At 44.7% G+C, this 23981-nt stretch overlaps 1 protein-coding gene across 1 annotated transcript; it reads left to right on the forward strand.

Moving 5' to 3' along the window:
- Window positions 1–2786: 2786 nt before the first annotated feature.
- Window positions 2787–22933, forward strand: LOC134531299 (mucin-1-like). Its single transcript, XM_063366993.1, has 5 exons — window positions 2787–2823; window positions 16586–16878; window positions 17488–17700; window positions 17782–18700; window positions 22863–22933. The coding sequence occupies exons 1-5, from the start codon at window positions 2787–2789 to the stop codon at window positions 22931–22933; spliced, it is 1533 nt and encodes a 510-aa protein (XP_063223063.1).
- Window positions 22934–23981: the final 1048 nt, after the last annotated feature.

Here is a 23981-nt window from a genome sequence, read left to right on the forward strand (position 1 = left end):
ATAGAATTTAATTACTTGCATGGTTACTGCAAAAGCGAGTTCTAGTGGTTTTTATTTTAATATTTTTTAAAGTAAATATTTCTTGTTGGATGATTTTTTTTTTACATTTGGCAATCCTGCGGCGCTGTTCCGTTCCTCGGCAGCGAGGCGGGCAGTTGGGCGGCCAGCGCCACGCGCTTTCACGCTCCGCCTGGCGCGCGTCTGTCTTTTGTGCGCGCTGACCACATCGTTATATCTCCCGGCGCCGCTCAAAGAGACCTTACTTCGCCGGCGTCCACCCTCGCAGCCCCTCCTTCCCCTCGACACTGCTTTGTAGTTCGATTCATTTTCACCTCCGAGTCCTCCCCGGCTCTTCTGCTCGCCGCGCGCTCCGCAGACACGAGGGTCGCGTGCTGCGCGGTTGGCAAACCTGGAGTCTTGGCTGTGGTCCCGGCCGAGCAGCGCTGGTGGCACTTCTTCGCAGCCGGCAAGGCTTAGCGTCACGCTCAGAGGAGAACCAGGATTCAACTGTTAGGAAGGGGATCTCGAGGGCATGTTTCCATTACCTATAGCGCACTTGCATACTGCTAACTCACGCATTTGCGCACTTGCGTACTTACGCAATTGTATACGTGCACGTGTTGTACACTCGCATGGTTGCATACTTGAGAGTTGTACACTCGAATACTTGTTCACATACGTATACCTCCATATAATAAGTTTCAGCAGTAACTTAAAACAGGTAAGTGTGCAAGCATCCCCTCTCCCTTCAACACTGGCCTGTTGAAGAGGCGCAGAGAGCTGTAGAAACACACTCACTACTGGGGTGGAAGTTAATGCACTGCTGTTGGGTCTGGTTTTGAATAGCATTCAAAAATTTTTATTACTGCGAACAGTGACTAAATAATTAAAAAAATTCAAAAAACTTATTTTTTCAATTATTTATGTTACTGATATTTTTTTTTACTTTTCTGTGATAAAAATGTTTTGGAATACATTTGGCACTTGCTAACTACTGAAATAATCACAAGTAATTTAAAAAAACACAACTTAGAATAATCATAACTTAGTGTTCTCGCAAAAATACACATAACTTAGAACCTTCATAAGTTAGAAATTAGTAACTTACGAATACTTAATTTAAAAATACATAACTTATAAACATAACTTAGAAACACGCGACGCAACTTAGTAACGTCATAACTTATAATATCATTTTAGAACTATCATAACTTTGAAACATATAATTTAAAACTTACATACATTGCTTAGAAACACATAATTCTAATTTATCACAGGTAAGAAAAATCTAATTTGTCACAAGTTACAATCATATAACTGGCATAATTTAGAAAATCTAGTTTGTGTGTTTCTAAGTTGCGTGTTTCTGAGCTAAGGTGGCATCTCCTGGTTCTCAGACATGGATGCAACCGTTGGAGGACTTTACTCAGACATCCGGTATTCTATAGTGTTCGATGTCCCAAAGCCGCGCAGCTTAGCTTGGGGGTGCCTTTAATAAACGTGTCGTCTTATCCGACTTGACTTATTGTTCAGCGAGGGGCGGCGGAAGAAAGGCCAGGAAAGAAGAATGGGAGCGGCTTCCAGAAAGAGGAAGAGGACACCTCTCCGCGGCTACTCTCTCGTCCCTCTGGGACTGGATGGAGCTCGGCCCCGCCGCAGTTGTTTGGCTCGTCGCTAATTATCCGCGCCACTCGATTGTTTCCGGCTTCTCCTTCCCGCTGGGAGCAGCGCGCGGTCGGGGATCAGCGCCGAAGACGCGGGGGCGGTGGTAATTGGGCGCCGGCTGTGGGGGTGACAGGTCTGCTCGGAGCCGACCGCGAGGCTCTCCCTAACGAGGCTGTCGCCGCCGTCGGCCGCTGACAACTCCCGCGCCGCGCCAAGGCCTTGTAACACCGTACAATATTCACCCAGTTCATTACATTTCATTCAATTTGTTCATACCAAAAGTGTAAATTCACACCAAAGTTCGGATTAAATGAAAATATGTATAAGCTTATGACAATTTAAAACAAAAATGTATGCCGGTGGCCGCCGTTATGACGTTGTAGTGACGTGGTGTGCCATTCATGGTACTGAATTCAATGAAAATTTATTATATGTTTTGGAGCACAATTTTATCGCATGAAATTACCGTAAGTTTCGACAGCAAACAATTGCAAATAACATGGGATTAATGGCTCACGTCACTTACGCTTTCGCAAAATAGTCGTTATTGCATAAAGTAATAAGGGATATAGACTGTACAGGCAAGTTGTGCAGTAGAAAAAATTTGGGTTCAACATGAAAGACTAATTTGCCACTAGAACTGTCACGAACATTTTAATGGTGGACACAACTGGTACGTTGTCTCTGTATGTCAGATTTTCAATGCAGTAGGCCTTAGAGTTTGATATTTTATCACTAGTGCATTTATATACTTGTAGGGAATCGCAGTGGTGGTGTTCAGCCAATGTTCAGCCATATTGTATCCATAAAGCACAATGAGCATGAACCTTTGGTATGCAATAATCCAGAGGGGTGGCCATGTCTGCATGATTATTTGGTAAGTATGTTAAGCCGTTTTTTTCCTTCAGCTAATTGTTGCTGAAGTGTTCGCATTGTGGGAACAGTTTTAAATTACATTTTTGTGAAAGTGACTGTTTTTAACGACGACGGAGATTCTAATTCATACTTACTAACCATCATCATGCGTTATCAAGTACGACATGGGCTGTCCCTAATATTATAGCCGTAGCTGTTTGTTGCCCGTGACCGACGCGTGTTACGGCAATATGTACTCGCGAGGAATGACTAGGTGCGGCGAGACAATCGTGGATGGTTGGGGTGAGTCTATCGTTGAGTTAAATGGCTAAATAGAGCCTTAAAATACTGTTCTCTCATGTGGGCATGGGTAGTTTGTTACTTCCGGATTATGTTGAATTTATTGCTTTTTAGATTCGTCATTAGAGTACACGACACGAGTTTTGGCGTGCTCTGCCATTTACATAACACACACACACACACACACACACAATGAAACATAGAATAATGTGGGAAATAAACATTTTGTCATACTTCGCCAGTTACAAGATAACTACATGTTGAAACCGGAAGTACAAAAAGCTATACATGTCATTAAACCACCTCGAGGGTAAACTAAATGTGGTGTACCGAAAGTTCTCGGTATGCATTAACTGAAATTACTGGGTCTAGTGCACATTTTGCCTGATGACGATTGCCCAGTGTAGGTTAAATTGCGAAAGTCGCGACGAAAAAATCGGTTTAAGTGAAGCCAAGTTCACATCCCGTGCTCAGTTGAAACATTGTGATTCACTTGGTCAATAGTTTGCCACGAGGCAAAAAATTAATTGTTTAAGTGACATGTACATGAAACAGACTGTGTGAAGCTGGCCGTGGAGCTCGATGAAATATGATTCACATGCTTATGCTATTTTTTAAAGTTTAAAAAGGGTGGTGGACCTCTCAGTGCGATAAACATATCCCCAGCAAGAGTTGTCGACCTACTGCCCTCCCACAAAGGGATGGATTTGCTGTGAGACATGTATCAAACTGTGATTAGGTCGAGGCCATGTTTGTGAAAAAAGTAGCAGTTATTTAATATATCAAGTATCTCAATTAAGAAGTGGTGACAGATTTTCGCTTATATGCAATGGATAGAAATTTCATAAATTGCAAATAACCTGCGGCCGTTGATTATCGCGCCGATGATAATAGAACTGTCGGCAGCAATATCTCTCGCGGCGCCTGGTGTGTTTTCCTTTATTTGCACACATTACATTTCGCTGCGCTGGGTAAGTTTCATCACTCGCTCATTGCACACTCTCTGCTGGAAAGGCAATAGGGGTATAACAGTCTGTGTGACAGATGGAGCACCTACGAGTGCCGCCAAACGCCCCTACCCCCTCGAGGCGTTTATGCGCATCGATATGCCATGTCACACGACTGTGACGAATTGCTTCGTTCTTTGCCTCACTGGGTGAGTTCGGTTCGGATGGAGTTGGGCTCGTGCATAGCATTGGTCAAGGTATTGGTTTGTTTGTGGGGTCGGGTTTAGCGATGTAGTTGCATGTTGCAGCATCGTGCCAGTAAGGGTGGACAACCTCGATACAAAAATGAATGTTTTGAAGCAGGGCGAAACAGTACCCTAACTGTTGTAACTACCTTATATTCCATTGTACAGGGTACTCATTTAGGTACCTTTAAAGAAAAACCTGGAAATGTACTAGGTTTCAAAATATATATAAATATTAATACATATAATAAAGCAGAGGCAGAGCACCGAGGTGTCACATAAATTTAGTAAACAATCACAAGGCTGACATTATGTAGGCTTTTGGACATACGCCATTGCTTGAATTTTTTTGGGTTCGGAATTTTTGTGCTGTCATCATTTGAGGTTTTTTTTTTTTCGTTCTGTTAGTCCATTTTTCTTTGTTTTTTCCTTGTTTGTTGACCATATTCCTGTTGTGGAATATTGTGTGGCGTTAAATCCTGACAACAGCAATTTTTGCTTAATTTGTGTTTTTTGTCACTTGTGTTTTTTTTTTGTAGTTTTCTTCTGCAGACATAGAGACAAAAAACACAGCAAAACGAAAAGACGAAACAAAACACAATAGTTTTCCAAAAAACAAAAAGAGAAACGAAAAAACCCCCACAAATGATGACAGCACAAAAAAATATTGAACCCAAAAAATTCAGCACAACAGTCAAAACGAGACAAAAACCTGTCGCACCTGTGTTTCCGTACCATGTGCGTCTCTGCCTGAGGACGGGAGCAGATAGCAGTTCCCGAAACGTCGCTTGTTTCTGTTTTAGAAAACTGTTGTGTTTGTTTCGTCTTTTCGTTTGGTCGTGTTTTTGTCTCGTTTTGACTGTTGTGCTGAATTTTTTGGGTTCAATATTTTTTTGTGCTGTCATCATTTGTGGGTTTTTTTTTTCGTTTCTCTTTTTGTTTTTGTTTTTTTGGAAAACTATTGTGTTTTGTTTCGTCTTTTCGTTTTGCTGTGTTTTTTTGTCTCGTTTCAACTGTTGTGTTGAATTTTTTTGGGTTCGGAATTTTTGTGCTGTCATCATTTGTGGGGGTTTTTTCGTTCTGTTAGTCCATTTATTCTTTGTTTTTTCCTTGTTTGTTGACCATATTCCTGTTGTGGAATATTGTGTGGCGTTAAATCCTGACAACAGCAATTTTTGCTTAATTTGTGTTTTTTGTCACGTGTTTTTTTGTAGTTTTCTTCTACAGACATACATGTGCTAAGCAATGGCGTATGTCCAAAAGCCTACATCAAGTCATGCACTCCCATTGCACAAATCTTTCAAAGATAGAATCACAAGGCTAGCTGATAGTAAAATGAGAATCGGTAAAGTCAAAAGGGAAGACTTGAAATCTGGTTACTGAATTATTATTTTAATAGAAGATATTGTCAGAGACCAGATTATTCACAGTTTCCAAGTATCTTTTGATTTTTATATGAGTTATACATAACTTTTTACACAAGTTTGACACTTATGTCATTGCTGAAAACAAAAAGATGAGCAAAAAATTTAATTGATAGATACAAATATATTAAGTATGAAAATGGCCGGCTGTGGTTACATTATATTACTTTGAAAATGAAGTAAAAATTAGTTTATAAATAAATATATAAATTATTATATGTACACTTTTTCTTACAATCATGTAATAACTATAGAAGTAAATAAAACATGGCTGGCTTTTTTAAGTCTCTCAAGAACACATATTTCTTCAGGTGCATTAATTTTAGTTTAAAGGTCTGCAAATGCTCTAAGTCGATTTGAAGATTAAAAATAAAATGACTTTACATGTTTTTATTTTATTTTCAAAACTTATCTGCATACATGTGGCTACAAACCGAGACAGTCCTGGAGAGGAAAAGAGGGCTATCTGGTGGCACCCAGAGGAAATTTTAAGGCCTGAACTGGTACTCAGCACGGAGCTTGTGGTTAACGCCCGTTACTGGGACCCCACTGTGAAACAGAAGGTCACACAGTGATAAGAAGTAGAAAGGGCAAAAGAGAAAGCCGGTAGAGAAAAATTTTTAGAAAGAGAAAGCCGAGAGAAGGTGTAGAGAGAGTTCCACAAACAACAATGGGGTAATCCATTGATTACTTCAAGTCATCGGGAGAGGCGAGCGCGCATGCAGAGACGCGAGATACAATTCGCCAGAAGAACTAACACAACTAACTCTTTCTACATAATATTTCCATAGTTAGGGAGAGGGAAAAACCCCTTGTTTGAGTGACTACATCTCCAGAAGTAGTTCACAGTCCAAATTACAACAGATGCGGAAACGCACTTAAGTGGTATTCGTGCACACACACATGTCATGCCAATGAAATATTCCCATTAAAATATCAATGTTCCTTGGTAGGAAACAGCGAGTGTATGTGACCGTCATCTGGCAAGGAAGATCTTGCCGCAGGTCGCAGGTGCAGTTGGCAGGTGCAGTGGGCAGGGCAGTGCGTGGCCTCTCCACTACGTCACACATGAACGAATGTGTTCCGGTGCTCTGGGCAGAAGTCCACTGTACATTTCTGGGGTGGAAAAGGAAGGAGTGGAGTGGCATTCAAAGCGAAAGATAAAGCTGATGTGACGTGGGTTGACCGCTAGGTTTGCTAGAATATCGCCAAGGGGAACAAGAGACATTTGTCCACTACCCTAGTAATTACCGGGCTATCTGGCGCTAATTACCTAGCCCGCAAAAACGACTATTTTGTGTATGTAGCCCTATTTCTTTTATAATTCTAGCATCTTGTTAGAATTTTGCCAATTTTCGCCACATGCGGGAGTGCCAAATGCAGATTGAGCTTCGAATCCCAGGATGGGGCTAGTGTATGCTGGCTCGCTTAAGCCATAACAAAATTTCAGGGAAGGAGGGGGTGCCAGGCTGGCTCTAGGTATCTAACCATCAGCCCCAGCATTATTGTACTAGGTACATGGATCAAGTTACATACAAGAAATAAACTGTTACACTGCTTAACTACCTAATCAATGGATATGTCTTACTCCTGGATGATATTAGCCTGGGGAAACTAAAGAAGTACAAACGAATTACTGACAGGTTATTTTATTACAAGAACACACGTTACATCGATGTTACATGTGATATGTTAGGTGCAAACCATGTAATTGTAAACTATGCATGTACACATGTGTCCTAGCTGCAGTCTTTTTGTGAATGGTTACTTGGTTTGTTGTAGTCGGCCAGTACCGTACGTTTTTAAAGTAAACTAAGTGTTCGGTTACGATGTGAGGCCAATGTGACTCAATATTTGTAATTGCAAAAGACATTGCTGATTCCAACAGGTATATGCACACATGTATTAATTTATAATTGCCAGTCCTGGAGGATTTAGGTACAGCCATTAGCAAGTGGATTTAAGTTCCAGGTGTCAGCCAGGAACAGCAGGCTGGTATCTTTGACGAAAATACCAGAGGTAGGCAATCAGGCAGGGGAGGACAGGAGATTTCCCAATGTCTCTGAAAGGGCAGATGCTCATGGTCTCAGAAGATTCGCTGGCGGGAAAGAAATTTCTAGCAGTCTCTGAAGAGTCGCTAGTGGGAAGGAAAGTGCCAGCAGTCTCCGAAGAGCCTCTGACAGGAAGGAAGGTGCCCATTGTTTCAAAGGGATCACTAGCAGGTCATATGAGCGAATAAGGAGAAAATTAAATAGTAACACTCTAACTCCCCAGGTTTACTATTCCCAGATTTCGCTAGGGTAGGGAACTCTGACATGTAAAGCATGTCTGTAAATTGTAATGTAAAACATGTAAAACCAGGCTGTACTTTATCACTGACCTATCTTTAGGTTACATATCTATAATCACTATTTAGGCATTATATATTATGGTATAGGATAAACAATGTACACATGGTAATTACAGATCTCATCTTAAATAACACTTGATAATGTCACAGATCAATGTAAGATTTTATTCATGAATGTTGGCAATTTTCATCTATGGGCGATTGCAATTACCACTTTTCCAAAGATGTGAAGATACGACAGTTGGTCATACTTGGGTCATAGGTATTTTACCTAATGTGATTAAGCACTGGCTGAGGACAAAATCGTGGATATGACAATTGGGATAGGCCTTACATGGAAAAATCGGCCAGGGAGCACACGGGAAAGAAGCTAAATAAGAGGGAGTCGGAGAATGGCTGTAAACACCAGAATGAAGAATCGGCGTATCAAAGTTGTAGCTTCCACAGGAAACAGTGTGTCTGCCCCAGACCGCACTAGACTGATGTTAGGGGCTGGTGTGAGAGTGGGGATAGCTTTATTCAAACACAAAAACCTTACCAGATAAAAATGTTAAATTAAGTTACATTACTGTTAAAAACTAAATACATGGCCTTACCTTAAATATTCTGCTACTTTTCACACAGAGCACTGAACCCCCAGAATTTGAGGTGTGTTTGTATTTTGAGGTGAGGAAGTTTTTTTATTGTTTTAATACTCATGAAGCACACATGGAAAAACAGGTGTTTTCAACCACAAAGATGCACACCTTCTATTAAGAACTTTTATACTTTTGTCTTTCCTGTGCAAGTTGAACGTTAAGACATTATGTATCTAACGATTTAATAATATACTATTTACAAAATAATACGAAAAATAGGTTAAACGGTTTTTAAAATAGCTCTGCTACATTTCTACAGTTATTTTCGCTTATGCGACATAAGAAACAATTTAACATATGTTACCATATTATTTATGTTGCTAACCTAAACTAATCAATAATTTTCACTATAGTTTTAATGTAGTAATTCTAACTTAATTAACCATTAAATTGGTATTACCATTTTTCAAGTACCTATAACTACCCTAAACTAGCATCTCCCTAACTTTTATTTCCTACTGAATAACTATTTTTTAATGCAACAAGCCTATACAAAATGTTTAAAAAAACATTTCAGATGACGAAAAACTGAAAAACTGCTCTTTGTATTTTTTTTGTGGAAACGTCACTTTGCTTCAGGTAGGTACCGTAAATATTAGTTTAATAAAAAAATAATATTTAACTACACAGCAAAATAAATTTTAACATTAAATAAGAAAAATTTATGTTTAAAAATTTAACAATAAGATTGAACTTATCTAATAGTGTAGGCTATGCAGGAAGGAATTTTAAATTTTTTAAATCCCTTTTGTTATTTCAACCTCCAACAGTAATATTTTGTCTCATCAAAAATTGTTCAAACAATTTTTTTTAAATATTGTTGGAGTACTTTCGCACCCCTTACGGTATAATTGCTTGTATCAAAATTTATCTTCACCAAAAGTTCAACATAATATTTAAAAGGTTGCCGTCGTCCGGGTTCTCGTTTTCGAGACCGGGCGTGTATCCTAGCGGGAAATTGGCTCTTATTGAAATTACGTTCCGGGAGGGTGCCAGGTTAGCTCAGCGGCTAACCAAATGTGGGTCTTGTGGGTGCGTTGCCCCTGCGTGGCTCGCTAGGACCTTCGGCGGAGTTCGTGGTTGGAGGAGCCCCTAGCTGGTGTAGGGCTGCTCAATTCAATAACAGACACGAACTCGAGATTTAGATAGTCGTTGGCATGTCGCGCACGGGGGGTGTGGAGTGGCCGTTTAATTAGATGAATTATTACAGTCACAAATTACACTTGCACTACACGTGCACGTCGCACAAAGAATTACCCTACAAAGTTACAATTAGTCTAATATGAGTGCTCTGACGCACTGTCACTATGTTAAGCCCTCACGCCAGTCGAGGTTAAGGGGGAGGTTGATTGGAGGTGGCCAATCCCGAAAATTGTTAACTGGGTGGCGTCCGGATTCACTTGTGGGAATCGCAACCCGCAGTTAAACTAGACACAAAGTTTACTCGTAGTTATCGTCGGTGCCTGTGCACTCGACTTTAGCGAAAGTTCACTGTTAGCGGGAGTCGGCCCGTGCCGTAAAGTGGATTACCCCGCGTAATGTCTCTTGCAGGGAGTTTAAAACTTAAGCGGCTGGGTTAAGCCCTACACCGTAAAAGGACCGGGGACGCACGGGGAGTTAACGTCACGAAGAAAAGAGATTTGGTTTGAATGACTATATTTACCATAAGTACTGTTCGGTGTGGGCAAAGGATGATGGCTCCCCGTGGAACGCACGTCCGCCCCGGTCTGCGAGTCGCTCGGTACTGGCATTTGCCCTTGGCGCGAGGGAAGGTCTCAGCGTTCTCTCGCACCAAAGTTGCTAAAATTTTAATAATAAGAAGCTGAGAGCAGCTCTAAATTCACACATTAAATATTAATCATTAACCTGATAGGCAGATACTCTTTAATAATTATGGTTGACAAATGTATGTAAATTAAGTTTAAATATTAAGAGTCACACCAGAGACTGTTCGTCACTTGCTGACTGCTCCAGTGGCTAGTTACACATAAAAAACAGGGAGGTAATATTTACGTCAACACAACACTATAATTAATTAAGCCTGAACATGGCCGTTTTATAAGAATTCGAGGCCTGGGGCAACAATATTCGGAGCCCCCTACCCCCCTTTTTTTATTGTAGTGATAATTTTAAGATATGAAAAATTCATATTTTAATTCACATGTATGTATGTAATAACTAACATAAAAAAGGATAAGAAGTACCATAATGAAATGCAGCCTGTATTCGCAGAAATATGAAACATATTTATGCAGGGAAAACAAAATAATGTATAACAACAAATTTTCTAGTTGTTATGGAGTAATATTTCATAGCCAACACCCACCCCCAATACTTCTCTGCTTCATTTACGAAAGTCTTAAATCGTTCTCAAATATTTACACAATTTTATGAGTTGCAGATCCCGACCATCAAAATTACATATTTATTAACTCACTTTGCAATGAATTTCTTCCTTGCCTTTTTAGCAGCAAACAAGTTAATGAGTCCATCAAATGAAATGCTGTTCACGAGATCATGTTCTGTAGAAATCACCGCTAACGAGTTTAATCTCTCTTGTGACATGGTAGATCGGAATTGATTCTTCAGAACTGACAGTTTTGAAAATGATCTTTCACTTTCACAGTTTGTGATTGGTAGTGTCAAATACAAGCGCAGTGCTATTGCTACATTTGGAAATACATCAATTATATCACTGTTATATAAGTGCTGCAAAACCTTTTGTGAAGTGAATAATGTATAACAATGTCTTCAACTTGTTACTCTCTGAGAAATGATGATAAGTGTAATAATTCATTTGTAATAACAGGCTGCAGATCCTTTCTGTATTTTCTGACCAACTCGGTAGCACTAGATTTGAGTTCATCTTCACTTACTGTAGTTAAGTTACAAAGAAACCCAAATGTTGAGGCAATATCTTTGTAGGAAGCAGCTCTCTTCTCCAGTTCCATGCGGAGCTTATCAGCAATGCATAGAAATGTGGAAATTCTGAAATTCTCGCGGGATGTTACAACAGTTGAAAGTTCGTCTTTTCCATCCAAAAACTTTTTATTTTTGGAAGATCTAGTATCTACAAAAGTTTGTAACACTTGGTTGCTTAGTTGTGTTGCTTTAACTTCAATTTCATCAAAATTATTTCGCAAATCGGAAACAAAATCTTTCAAAGAATTCATCAGTTGATGACCAGTTATGACATCGAGTCCAGGCTTCGTAGATGCTTGGTTACTGCACCGAATCTTTCCATAATGTCGTACCAAAATACGGCCATAAAAACAAATTCTAAATATTGCATTTTCTTCATGAGGGAGTTCGCTTCCATTCTTGTGACTTGTGTTTCATTTTTGTCGTTGAACATATCATTAAATGCACAGAAAATCTCATCATAATGAATGACGAGAGTTTTCAATGCATCTTCTCTGCATGACCACCTTGTTTCCGACAAGCTCTTGACAGTGATTTTTGGCTTTCCGCTATTTCCTGTGCTTTCCGAAATAACTCCTTCAAGAACTGACCACCTGTGAGTGGAAGCAGCGAAAAATGAGTACAGCTTTTCTACAAACAGAAACAGTTTTGTTGCATGAATACATTCACCAACACTGTTTTTTCCTACTAAGTTTACTGAATGTGCTGCACATGGAACATACAGCACAGAGCTGTTTATTGATTTAATGTGCGCTTATAGGCCCTCATATTCTCCTGACATGTTGGCTGCAATATCATAGCTCTGACCTCGGCAATCCTGGATATCAATGGTGTTGTCTTTTAGAGTACAGGTTACAACTTCACTTAAATTTCTTCCTGTGTGGCTGTAAATTGGAATGAAACACAAAAACCTTTCCAAAATGTTACTGTTAAGGCCGTATCTAAATACAAAAGATAACTGATCTGTATGGGAAACATCAGGTGTAGAATAACTATCAGTGAATAATATTTGGCCTGTCTTATCTCATTTAGCATGTGTTTCCGAACTTCGTTGCCCATTAGCTCAATGAATTCTTCACATATATCAGAAGAAAGATACAATACATGACCTTTTCCTTTGTTCCTGTGTATACTTAAATGTTCCTGTAAAAAAGGATCAAACTGAGCAAGGAGTTCCAAAATTCCTAGGTAATTACCATTACGAGGTGATCCAAGCATCTGATTATCACCACGAAAAGGAAGACCACGACTGCACAAAATTTTTACAACTGCCACTACTCTAACCAGAACATTCTTCCAGTAATTTGTCTCAGTAGTCACTTGTGCATCGAAATGTGATGAAATTGACATTTTCTTATTTTATCTTGAAACCCATTTTAAAGAACATGCTTTGTGTTCTGCCGTCGCCTGGGTCCTCGCGTTCGAGACTCGGCGGGGTTCCTAGCGGGAAGGCTGTTTTCTTGCGGAGAAATTTGTCCGGGAGAGTGCCAGGCTAACTCAGTGGTTAGCCACGAGGTTGGTCGTGAGGTACGAAGGCCCCTGCGTGGCCCACTAGGAACGGCGGTGGTGGTCGTGATGTTAGGGGTCCCTAATGCCTGCTGCACTACTGGCCCTACACAGCATAGGACGCTGATCCCTAACTGGATTGGGGAGGTTCACAAATAACGTACACGGTTTTGCACTGTCGTTTACACGTCGCGCACGGAGTGTGCGGAGTGGACGTTTAATTAACGTTGGCAATTACACTTGCAGTTACAGTCACACGATTTCCCTACATAAAGTACACTATCATTATACACTCGGCGCTCTGACGCGCCGTCACTAAAATTACGTCCTCACGCCAGTCGAGGTTGAGGGGGAGAGTTTGATTGGAGTCGGCCAATCCCGTAATTTGTGAACGGTGACACGCGGGCCCACCTGTGTGGACCGCGGCTCGCTATTAAATTAATTAAAGTCTTCGATTAGATGTGGCCAGAGCATGTGCACTCGGCAGTTAACTGAAAGTCTGGTATGGCGGGAGTCGGCCCATGCCGTATATTGCACTGCCCCGCGTAATGCGTGGTGTGGGGCGTGTTATGTTTACGCGGCTGGGATAGGCCCTACACCGAAAAAGGACCGGGTGCACACGAGGAGTAATTAAAAAAGGTTTCGAAGTTTGACTATAGTTACCAGAAGGAAGTTCAGTGAAGACAAAGGATGATGGCTCCCCATGGGATGTGCGTCCATTCCGGTCCGCGAGTCGCTCGGTACTGGCGTCTGGCCTTGGTGCGAGGGGAGGGGTGAGCATCTTGTCGCGCCAGAGTTTCTAAAGTTCCGTTATTCGTAAAATATTATGTTAAGAACAAAATGTAAGTGACTCTAAATTCACACAATTAAACTTAATAATTAACTATATATATATATATATATATATATATATATATATATATATATATATATATATATGTATATATGTTTTAGAAATTAGATGTAACAAGTTTATATGAAATAAGTTTGAATAATCTGAGTCACACTGGAGACTGTTCGTCGCTTGATGACTGCTCCAGTGGCGAATGATAAATGATTATTTGGGGCGGTTTTAATTAAGTCACATACTACGTTATTGAAATCAGGCTGAAGGCCGCAAGGGGAGTGCTCACAACTGTTTTACCAAAAAAACCACACGTGAGTGACTCGGGCACTCCTACGTCGCACTTCCCTTGCACGGGGTTGTTAATTAAAAGTGGTGTTATCTTTAATGTGTATTGCATTTACCATGTACGTGACTCGGGTTTTCTTGCCGATTAAGTCATGGGCGTTGATTATACCTTAGTTCTGCAGCGCTCGCCTGTCTCGGGTGGGCCATGGCTAGGGTCGCGTTCCGTTAGCGGGGTCGGATACTGGCGGTTGCAGGTCGGGCTTTAGGGTGGCCTTCGGTTGGACGACGTCAGTTCAATACTGTTTTCATGCTCCCTCAATTTTTCTTCTGTTTTCTTACAATTAGAAAAACCATTTACAAATATGATAGTTTACAATTACTGAAAAGTTTGCACGTAAAGCAAAACAAAATTTCCCGTACATTTACGGTACAATAACCATTTGCTCTCCTGTCGCTCTACATATTCAAGAACTCTCACAAATGCAGATGTTGTTAGTTTACGAGTACATATTGGATATTGCCTAGCAGAAGCTGTGTAGTCTCCATCATTATTACTAAAAAATGTCCGGCCCATTATCAACACAATAACTAATCATTTCGTCAGTGATATTGCCAGGCCATGCTGCAGGATCTTGCTGGATTTCTTCTTTTAACACTGCACTATCAAACTCTACACTTCTTTCAGTCCTAGCACAGTTTCTAGAAGTTATGGAAATTTCTGGAGTTGTGTTAATGAGATTACAATTAACTATTTTAGTTGCTTCTGTGTTTTCTTTAACTTTATCAGAGCTTGAAAGTGGTAAAGTCAAAGGCAACTTACCATCACAATCACATGGTTCTAGTGTTTGAGGAGGTTCATGGTTCTTTGTGAAGAAGGCTGTAAGTTTGGAAGTTTGTTTATTTCTTCTTGTTCTCTTCTTTCTGCTTTACATTTGGAAGCACCACTATTAAATTTACGTACACTCATTTTGTGACATTATTATAAAACACAACCAATTAGCAATTATTATCAAACTAAAACTCTGGTGTAGTATCAAGGTCTGTTTACATTATTCCCGCCTGATGGACTTTCTCTATTGTTGAACACAACTACCAACATGAACATCATAAACAAGTTCGTATGATTCATAAACCAACAAAATCATTAAAAGATGACGCCGACCGCCAATGCTCCTCTATGTCGCATAGACCGCTATGCCTCATCAACATCTCCTAGAGGCATGTACACCGAACGCGCTCGTGCGCGTAGCAAAGTGTAGTTCGTGCGACGAGGTGAACGCCAGGCATCGAGTGCTACGTCGGCAGAAGGATTCACACATTTCCGCGGGAGGGCTGGCGGGGGGGAAGGGGGTTCGCGTGCGGCGACACCGGCAGTGTCCTTCAGGAGCTCGGAGAGGCCGGTAGCCTGCGTGCAACGCGGAACCATCAACTTTGGTTTTCACCGACATGTAGTTTCAATAGTGTAATCTCTTCTTAATCTTTTACGTAAAGTTCCGCGGTCGGCCTCAATTTACCATGAGGTTTTACACTTAATTAAATCAGTGCTCCAATATGAGTGTTCAGCATATTACGTAAGTACTGTGGGGAGTCTACGAGACGTTACGTCGGCGCTTCACGCAACAACTTAGCTTACCGGCTAATTGTAACCGCCGCACGGTAACGTGCTACCAAACGTACTAACGAATCAGTCTCTGGGACACCTCTAGGAATCACGTAGAGTCGCCGGAGACACGGGCCTACGTGCCACTAGCCCAGTATAATAAGTGTTGTGTAATATTGAAGTGTTTGTCCGTTAAGGTATAATTTGTAATGTTAGAGTTTATTTTGTAACCGCCGCATCGTGTGCAAAAGTACGTCCTTCACGCGCATTAAAATCGTGAGCCACCACTGAGGAAGTGGGCTGCGCGTGTGACTAGTCGATTTGGGACAACCGTTACGGCCAGAACGGGCAGCACTATGTATAGGTCTGTGCCGTAATAAACTCATCAGATATCCTCCAGAAACTTTGTGTTCTTCTTCAGGCGACCCGAGTGGCATAACAGCTCGGGGGGGCCCTACTGCGTTAACCCCTTCCTTTTGCCACAAGGCCGAACCCTCTCTGAGATCTCGAACCCAAGTTAAAATCACATAAAAATCATAGGAGATAGCGGGGACGGCGTCAAAATGGCGCCCGACTATTGTGGCTTTCTTTTCTTTTAAATAATTTTCAATTCTTTTAAATTCATAGTGCTTCAAAATATGTATAACAGTAAGGGCTCGTGTAGGAACAAAGAAATTGCGCGAAAACGGACGCGATGCGCAGACGGCCAAAGGAGCGGGCACATGGTGATAGGCGCGCGTCGAGTTACGCGCAAGGTACGATAATGGCGCGCTTCAGGTAACGTGCCAGGCGCGATAACGGCTGTGAGAGCAGAAGTCCGCGCGCCTCACACAGGGATCGGGTGGCGCAGATGCATCGCTGCTGCGCGCATCGACATGAGCCGTGACGGAGCTATGAGCAAGCATAGTGGAGCAACGTTACAAGTCACCATGGGTCACTAAAAATGAACGACTTCCAGGAGGCCTACGAGGCATGGGCAAGCGAGGGCTACCCATGCCCAGGGGACAACTGGGAGTACGAAGAACAGGACGAATGGAAGGAGGACGACACCGCAGCGGACACCGAGGGGCCTGACGTAATCCGGACGCCGCTACGACAGCACATAATGCAGCCTGCATCCCCTACTTCATGCGGCCAACCACCACGCCGCCGTAACAGCCATAACACCGCCCGCGTCATTGACAACCCGGACGTCCGTCCGCAACACGACGCCGCCTCAGACGCCGCCCCCGCCATATGGGGTGGAGACGACATCACCACAGATGGAAGAGATCACACCTGTCCAGCCCCTGTGGTACAATTGGCACGCGGAGACCGGGTGGACACGTCAGGCCGACGCAACACGCCACCTCCGATGCCGCCCCCACCATATGGGATGGAGATGACATCACCGCAGATGGAGGAAGCCACACCCGTCCAGCCACTGTGGTACAATTGGCACGCCGAAACCGGGTGGACACATCAGGCCGACTCAAACCCGCCACCTCCGGCACCACCGAATACGCCGCCGCCCCCAGCCACTGAGAAAGCGACTGGCGCGGCTGTGCACACCGAGACAGCCACAGGGAGATGCAGCCTGGCAGGCAGCCAGGTCGCCGATAACACGCAGCATCACTGCGGATCCAACACGCCACCTCCGGCACCGACGACGATGCCGCCCCCAGCCACTGAGAAAGCGACTAGCGCGGCCGTGCACACCGAGACAGCCACAGGGAGATTCAGCCTGGCAGGCTGCTAGGTCGCCGATCACACGCAGCATCACTGCGGATCCATCACGCCACCTCCCCCACCACCGACGATGCCGCCCCCAGCCACTGAGAAAGTGACTTGCGCGGCCGTGCACACTGAGACAGCCACAGGGAGATGCAGCCTGGCAGGCAGCCAGGTCGCCGATCACACACAGCATCACTGCGGATCCATCACGCCACTTCCGGCACCACCTACGAGGCCGCCCCCAGCCACTGAGAAAGCGACTGGCGCGGCCGTGCACACCGAGACAGCCACAGGAAGATGCAGCCTGGCAGGCAGCCAGGTCGCCGATCACACACAGCATCACTGCAGATCCATCACGCCACCTCCGGCACCACCGACGATGCCGCCCCCAGCCACTGAGAAAGTGACTGGCGCGGCCGTGCACACCGAGACAGCCATAGGGAGATGCAGCCTGGCAGGCAGCCAGGTCACCGATCACACGCAGCGTCACTGCGGATCCATCACGCCACCTCTGCCACCACGGAAAACGACGACACCGCCCCCAGCCACTGAGAAAGCTACTGGCGCGGCCGTGCACACCGAGACAGCCACATCGCGACCCAGTCCGGCAGACAACCAGGTTGCCGACGCCATGCCACAATGCACCGAGGCGGACTTGCCAGCCAAGATGCCGCCGTCCCCGACGCCGCCGCCCCCAACTGCCGTGAAGGCTCTCGGGGGGTTCACGCAGTGCCAACCGGCCGGCGTGTCACTTCTGCCCGCCGCGCACGTCACAGAGGGCGTGTCACATCCGCCCGCCGTGCACGTCACAGGGGGCGTGTCACCTCTGCCCGCCGCGCACTTCATAGGGGGCGTTCCACTTCTGCCCGCCACGCACGTCACAAGGGGCGTGTCACTTCCGCCCGCCGTGCACGTCTCAGAGGGCATGTCACCTCCGCCTGCCGCGCATGTCACAGAGGGCGTTTCACCTCCGCCCGCCGCGCACATCACAAAGGGCGTGTCACCTCCGCCCACCGCGCACATCACCGAGGGTGCACTGCCGCACTCCTCTGTGGGCACGCCACCTGCACATGCCATGTGTGCCGTTGAAGGCGCTACGCCGCCTCCTCATGTCAAACGCACCGCTGAAGATGCCGCAACGCCTTCGCACATCAAGCGCGCCACTGAAGGTGCCGCGCCGCCTCCGCACGTCAAGCGCACCGCTGAAGGCACCGCGCCGCCTCCGCACGTCAAGCGCGCCATTGAAGGCGCCGTGCCGCCTCTGCACGTCAAGCGCACCGCTGAAGGTGCCACGGCACCTCCGCACGTCAAGCGCGCCGCTGAAGGCACCACGCCGCCTCCGCACGTCATGAGTGCCGTTGAAGGCGCCGTGCCGCCGTCGCCTGCGACGCGCGTCACCATGGGCGCGCCGCCGCCTGCCGCTGAAGGCGCCGCGACGCCGCGGCCGCCCACCTCGGCCGCCAATGACGCTGACCCACAGGTACCCGACGCCGCCCCATGGACAGCCGCCCCGGGTGTACCAGGTCAGTGTGCCGGCGTATCTTTAAGTGTGTGTGTAGTGAGGCGTTGATGCACATAGCAGTCTCAGAGAAGGGGGGCTTTTGACGCCGACCGCCAATGCTCCTCTATGTCGCATAGACCGCTATGCCTCATCAACGTCCCCTAAAGGCGTGTGCACCGAACGCGCTCGTGAAGGGGGGTCGCGTGCGGCGACACCGGCAGTGTCCTTCAGGAGCTCGGAGAGGCCGGCAGCCTGCGTGCAACGCGGAACCATCAACTTTGGTTTTCACCGACATGTTGTTTCAATAGTGTAATCTCTTCTTAATCTTTTACGTACAGTGACGCGGTCAGCCTCAATTTGCCATGAGGTATTTCACTTAATTAAATCAGTGCTCCAACATGAGTGTTCAGCATATTACGTAAGTACTGTGGGGAGTCTACGAGACATTACGTCGGCGCTTCACGCAACAACTTAGCTTACCGGCTAATTGTAACCGCCGCACGGTAACGTGCCACCAAACGTACTAACGAATCAGTCTCTGGGACAACTCTAGGAATCACGTAGAGTCGCCGGAGACATGGGCCTACGTGCCACTAGCCCAGTATAATAAGTGTTGTGTAATATTGAAGTGTTTTGTCCGTTAAGGTATAATTTGTCATGTTAGATTTTATTTTGTAACCGCCGCATCGTGTGTAAAATTACGTCCTACACGCGCATTAAAATCGTGAGCCGTCACTGAGGAAGTGGGCTGCTCGTGTGACTAGTCGATTTGGGACAACCGTTACACCCAGAACGGGCAGCACTATGTATAGGGCTGTGCCATAATAAACTCATCAGATATCCTCCAGAAACTTTGTGTTCTTCTTCAGGCGACCCGAGTGGCCATAACAGCTCTGGGGGCCCTATTGCGTTAACCCCTTCCTCTTGCCACAAGGCCGAACCCTCTCTGAGATCTCGAACCCAAGCAAAAATCACGTAAAAATCACGTAAAAGTCATAGGAGGTAGCGAAGACTGCGTCAAAGAAATAAAATCATTACTGCAAAAACAAAATTAATAGCTTTAAAATCTCACTAAAAACATATTTAGTTGCACAAATAGATTAAAACAGGGATATTGATTGTTGTTCGTCAATCTTACATTAAGAAGTTTTACGCGTACATTAATTACATGACATCTGTTGGAACTAAAACGAATCACACATCACATTAATCGACCTCTCGAATCGAACAATAGCACCCTTAGCGCCACAATCGCTGTTGTGGTATGTAATGAATCCGCTCGCTTTGTCCGCACCACAGCAGTTATCGGCGACCGGCGTCGATGTCGGCGACTTACTCAGTAGTTATAAATAAAATCATACAAGTTACAGCACGGTGTGGTTTTATTGTGGTCTCATGCTTTACAAAACTAAATAAATAGGTATCTAAATTTAAAGACAAGTTATTATTACGCCAGATATAAAATGGGAATTCACTTTAAATAATGACATATTTTTTAAATAAAATTGGAGCCCCCCCAGAATGTGAGGCCCGGGGCAATTGCCCCCCCCCCCCCCCTCCAAGACAAGGCCCTGAGGCTGAAGGCCTCAAAGGGGGCACTCACAAACTTATTAAGGTAAGTTCACACGTGAGTGACTCGGGCATGCCTGCGTCGCACTTTCCTTTATGCGGGGGTTTTAATTAATAGTGGAGTTGTCATTATTTATGTTTGATTATTAGTGAACTGGTGTCGAGGTGTTTAACTAATTAAACACAGCCCTTGATTCTACCTTTGCATCGAAGGCTCGCCTGACTCGGGTGGGCCATGGCTAGAGGTGCGTTCCGTTAGAAGGGTTTGATACTGGCGGTTGCAGGTCGGGCTTTGGGATGGCCTTCGGCCAGACGACGTCAAAGTTAAAAATAATTAAAAATGGATATGATAGTATACAGAGTACGGAAGTTATATTTTTTTCTTTCCAACATTTTTTTTCTATTCCTTGCAGTAATGTTTCGTCTTATCAAAAATTGTTTCAGAAGAAAGTTTTACTTAGTTTTTGAAGATTTACAATAAATTGTAACAGATTTAATAGGGAAGGCAATTATAAATTTATTTCTCCTGTCATCACCCGGGTTTTGAGGTCGCAACCCGGGGACGACCTAGTGTGTAGTGAGTTGTTTCTATGCCAAATTTAACATGTGGGCGCCAGGCTAGCCCGTGTGTCTAGCCGTTGTTGAAGACACGGGATGGTAGAGGAGGGTGTGGTTCGTTAGCCCCAGCGTGTTAACTAGGTCCGTAGGCTGTGAGTTGGTTTGCAACACACCATATGCGGAGGGTCGGTTGAGGTGATTACTGGTTTGAGTGAAATAATTGACTGCAAAATCCGATTGGTGGATTTTATTACGCTCTGTGCATGTCACTTAATTTTGCCATGCCGCAAACACTGTTTACAAAGTTGATGCCGTCCCCGCTTTATGTCCTAAAATTATGCTAATTAAAATGTTAGAAAGGAAATTTAGTCTCAAGGGCGGGATTCTTTGCCTCGTGGCTGCAGGCAGGGACCCGTCGACAAAGGGCCCCCAGGGCTGTTAAGGCCTCCCAGGGTGCCGTATTAGTTAAATACACACGTGAACTTGATTATTTTATTACGGAAACACACGTTACAGAACTTCTAGTCGCACAAGGTACTTTCACGCGACTGGCCGTATCGTCGTGAACCTCCACCCTGCCCACACGGCCCTCGAATGGCGGCACTGATTAATGTCTCACGGAATCCCGAAGACTAATCCATCGCGGGGTGCAGGCTAATCTGAGTTATGGTGATGGCGAATCGTGACGCGGCAAGACTGATGCCTGGCACATGATAGTCCGTAAAGCACTTAATACGTGAATATGCTGATGACTGCGAGAGAGTTTACAAAGAACACTAATTAAACTTAGACGTAATGATGACGGCAAACACTAATATTAACATGGCAATTAACACTAAAGTCCTTATGAGCGTACTTCAGCTCGGGGTGGATTCGGCTCTTTTACTCCTGATAATTACGTGACACAAGGCTGGTACTCGCAGTGGCATGAGCCACGTTTAAGCTGGGGACGATCGCGACAGGGCCCAGCGTGGCCTCTCGTCCGTTCGTAAATTGGTTTACGCGTTTGGCGCAATGCCGCCCTGCGTGGGCAAAGTACTAACTCTCTGTGGGGAGATATTATGGCGTGAAGCGCAGGCACCACGGCGGGCTGCCTTGAAACACAATAATTACGTAGTACGTTAAAAGACCCGTAGTCGGGTCGCATACTATAACTAAGGACCGCACGACATTTCGTACGGCCGTTTTGGGCCGACCGGGGAGCTGTGGAAAGATAATTCGGAGATAATTACCTATTGATGCTAAACGTGGAAACTGGCGCGAAAGTTGGATGCTCCCCGTGTATGGGGCGGCCGGCCCGGGTGAGTGCTGTATGGTGACTGGCTCCTCTCCCTGGCCACCCGGCCAGGGAGGGGAGGAAAACCCGCGGGGGGAAAACGGAGCGCGGGAAGGCGATGCTGGCCAGTTTTGTGAACAGAAATAATTTATAAAGTCATTAATTAATTAAAAACAATTATTATACTTATTAAAAGTTTTAGTTTCTGTTTGATAATTGATTTACATGTGCACTGGGTACCTGATGCGCATTGCCACACCTGGCCGGGCACTTTGAGCATTTAGCTGGCCGTGACTGACGTCACGCCGTTCGAGGCCCTGCACTAAGACACACACGCGGGCGTGTTCGTAGCACTGGCACTGGCACTGGCTCAGGTGTTGAGGACACATAACGGCCTGTGCTCTAAGAGGGAGCACCGACGGCGAAGCCAAAATACACAATTATATTCGACACGTTGCACTAACACTTTACACTGACACGTTAATTAAAATAAAGTACAAGGCAGAGTACCTACTCTGCTTACGCTAATTGTCCACGCTCCCTAGCGGCAGTTATTTGTTGTGTCTCGGCTGGAGTCGGCCAGCCCCGTAAATTATAATTAAATTGACACTTCACATGTTCGCTAATTATTAAAGTTTGTGACCGGCAGGCGTTTGCGCAGTTGTATTAGCAAAAGTTCTGTGGTCTGGAGTCGGCCAGATCCTTTATGCTGTTACTCGCGTGGCGATATGAACGCGTCATGGGAGTGAAATGAAAAGCGGCCGGGTTAAGCCCTGCACCATAAATGGTCTAGGGACTCGCGGAGGGTGACTGAAAAGGGTTTTGAAGAATTGAATAACTACCAGTATGACGATCAGTGAAACAAAGGTGATGACACTCCGCGGGACGAACACGTCCGCCCTAGACCGCGAGCCGCGAAGAACGTCCGGGGGAACATGACGCCAGGGAGGGAGTCATTGTTCCCTCGCGCCAAAATCTCGAATTTACCGTTATACAATATAAGCTGGAAAACTTACGTGCTAATTACATGTCACTCTTGTTTTAATTAGATTTAAGGCTACTCTCAACTGGTTCTGTGTCTATTGAATTTGTGGCCACACAATTAGCCGATAAAACATTCTAAAGTGGAGCTCCAGTTCGCGACTGTTCGCTTATTATTCAAACACTCCCCTCGCTGCACATTTTATAATTAATTACGACTATGATGCACTCACTCGGTTTTCCGCTATAATTAAGGCCCCAGGCCGCACGGGAAAGAATTTGCGTTAGCGAATTGGGATGCCCTTAGGGGGCCAACACACACACACACTAAGACGTACCATTACCGGCACTTAACTTTGGGTAATTATACCTGATGAGTTTAATGGGGCTTAATTTTCTAGCATCCTTGCTAGGTGAGTATGTTTAAGTTACAGGGCGGGAGGGTTGTTCCTTTGACTCGTGTTGGTTCGGCGAGGGGTGCGTTCCACCAGCGGGGGCCAATACTGGTGGGTGGAGGCCGGGCTTTGTGGCCTTCGGCGGAACGACGTCACTCCTTTAAACCCTGCTTTATCCACCCCTTGCAGTTATAATCTGTGATATTAAAAATATATTATGAAAATGATTTGGTATCGATCTAACAAGATGTAACAACTTTATACAGATTAGATATTATATTGGTTTTCGAAGGGAGTTCGTAATCATGTTACTGTCAATTGAATCAAATGTGTAATGTTATAAAATTTCATACATTTATTCTAAAAGTATGTAACCTATAATTTATTTTTGATATTTTACTTTC

Source organism: Bacillus rossius, chromosome 3, assembly GCF_032445375.1.
Source record: "Bacillus rossius redtenbacheri isolate Brsri chromosome 3, Brsri_v3, whole genome shotgun sequence".
NCBI classification, from domain to species: Eukaryota; Metazoa; Arthropoda; class Insecta; order Phasmatodea; family Bacillidae; genus Bacillus; species Bacillus rossius.

Bases quoted from the DNA above. Each gene is read 5' to 3' on its own strand.
- LOC134531299 (XM_063366993.1), top strand. From the start codon at position 2,787: ATGACTAGGTGCGGCGAGACAATCGTGGATGGTTGGG. The intron at 2,824-16,585 runs GTGAGTCTATCG...ACCCATGCCCAG, and splicing joins GACAATCGTGGATGGTTGGG to GGGACAACTGGGAGTACGAA. The intron at 18,701-22,862 runs GCGCGCCGCCGC...GCGTTTGCGCAG, and splicing joins TGCGACGCGCGTCACCATGG to TTGTATTAGCAAAAGTTCTG.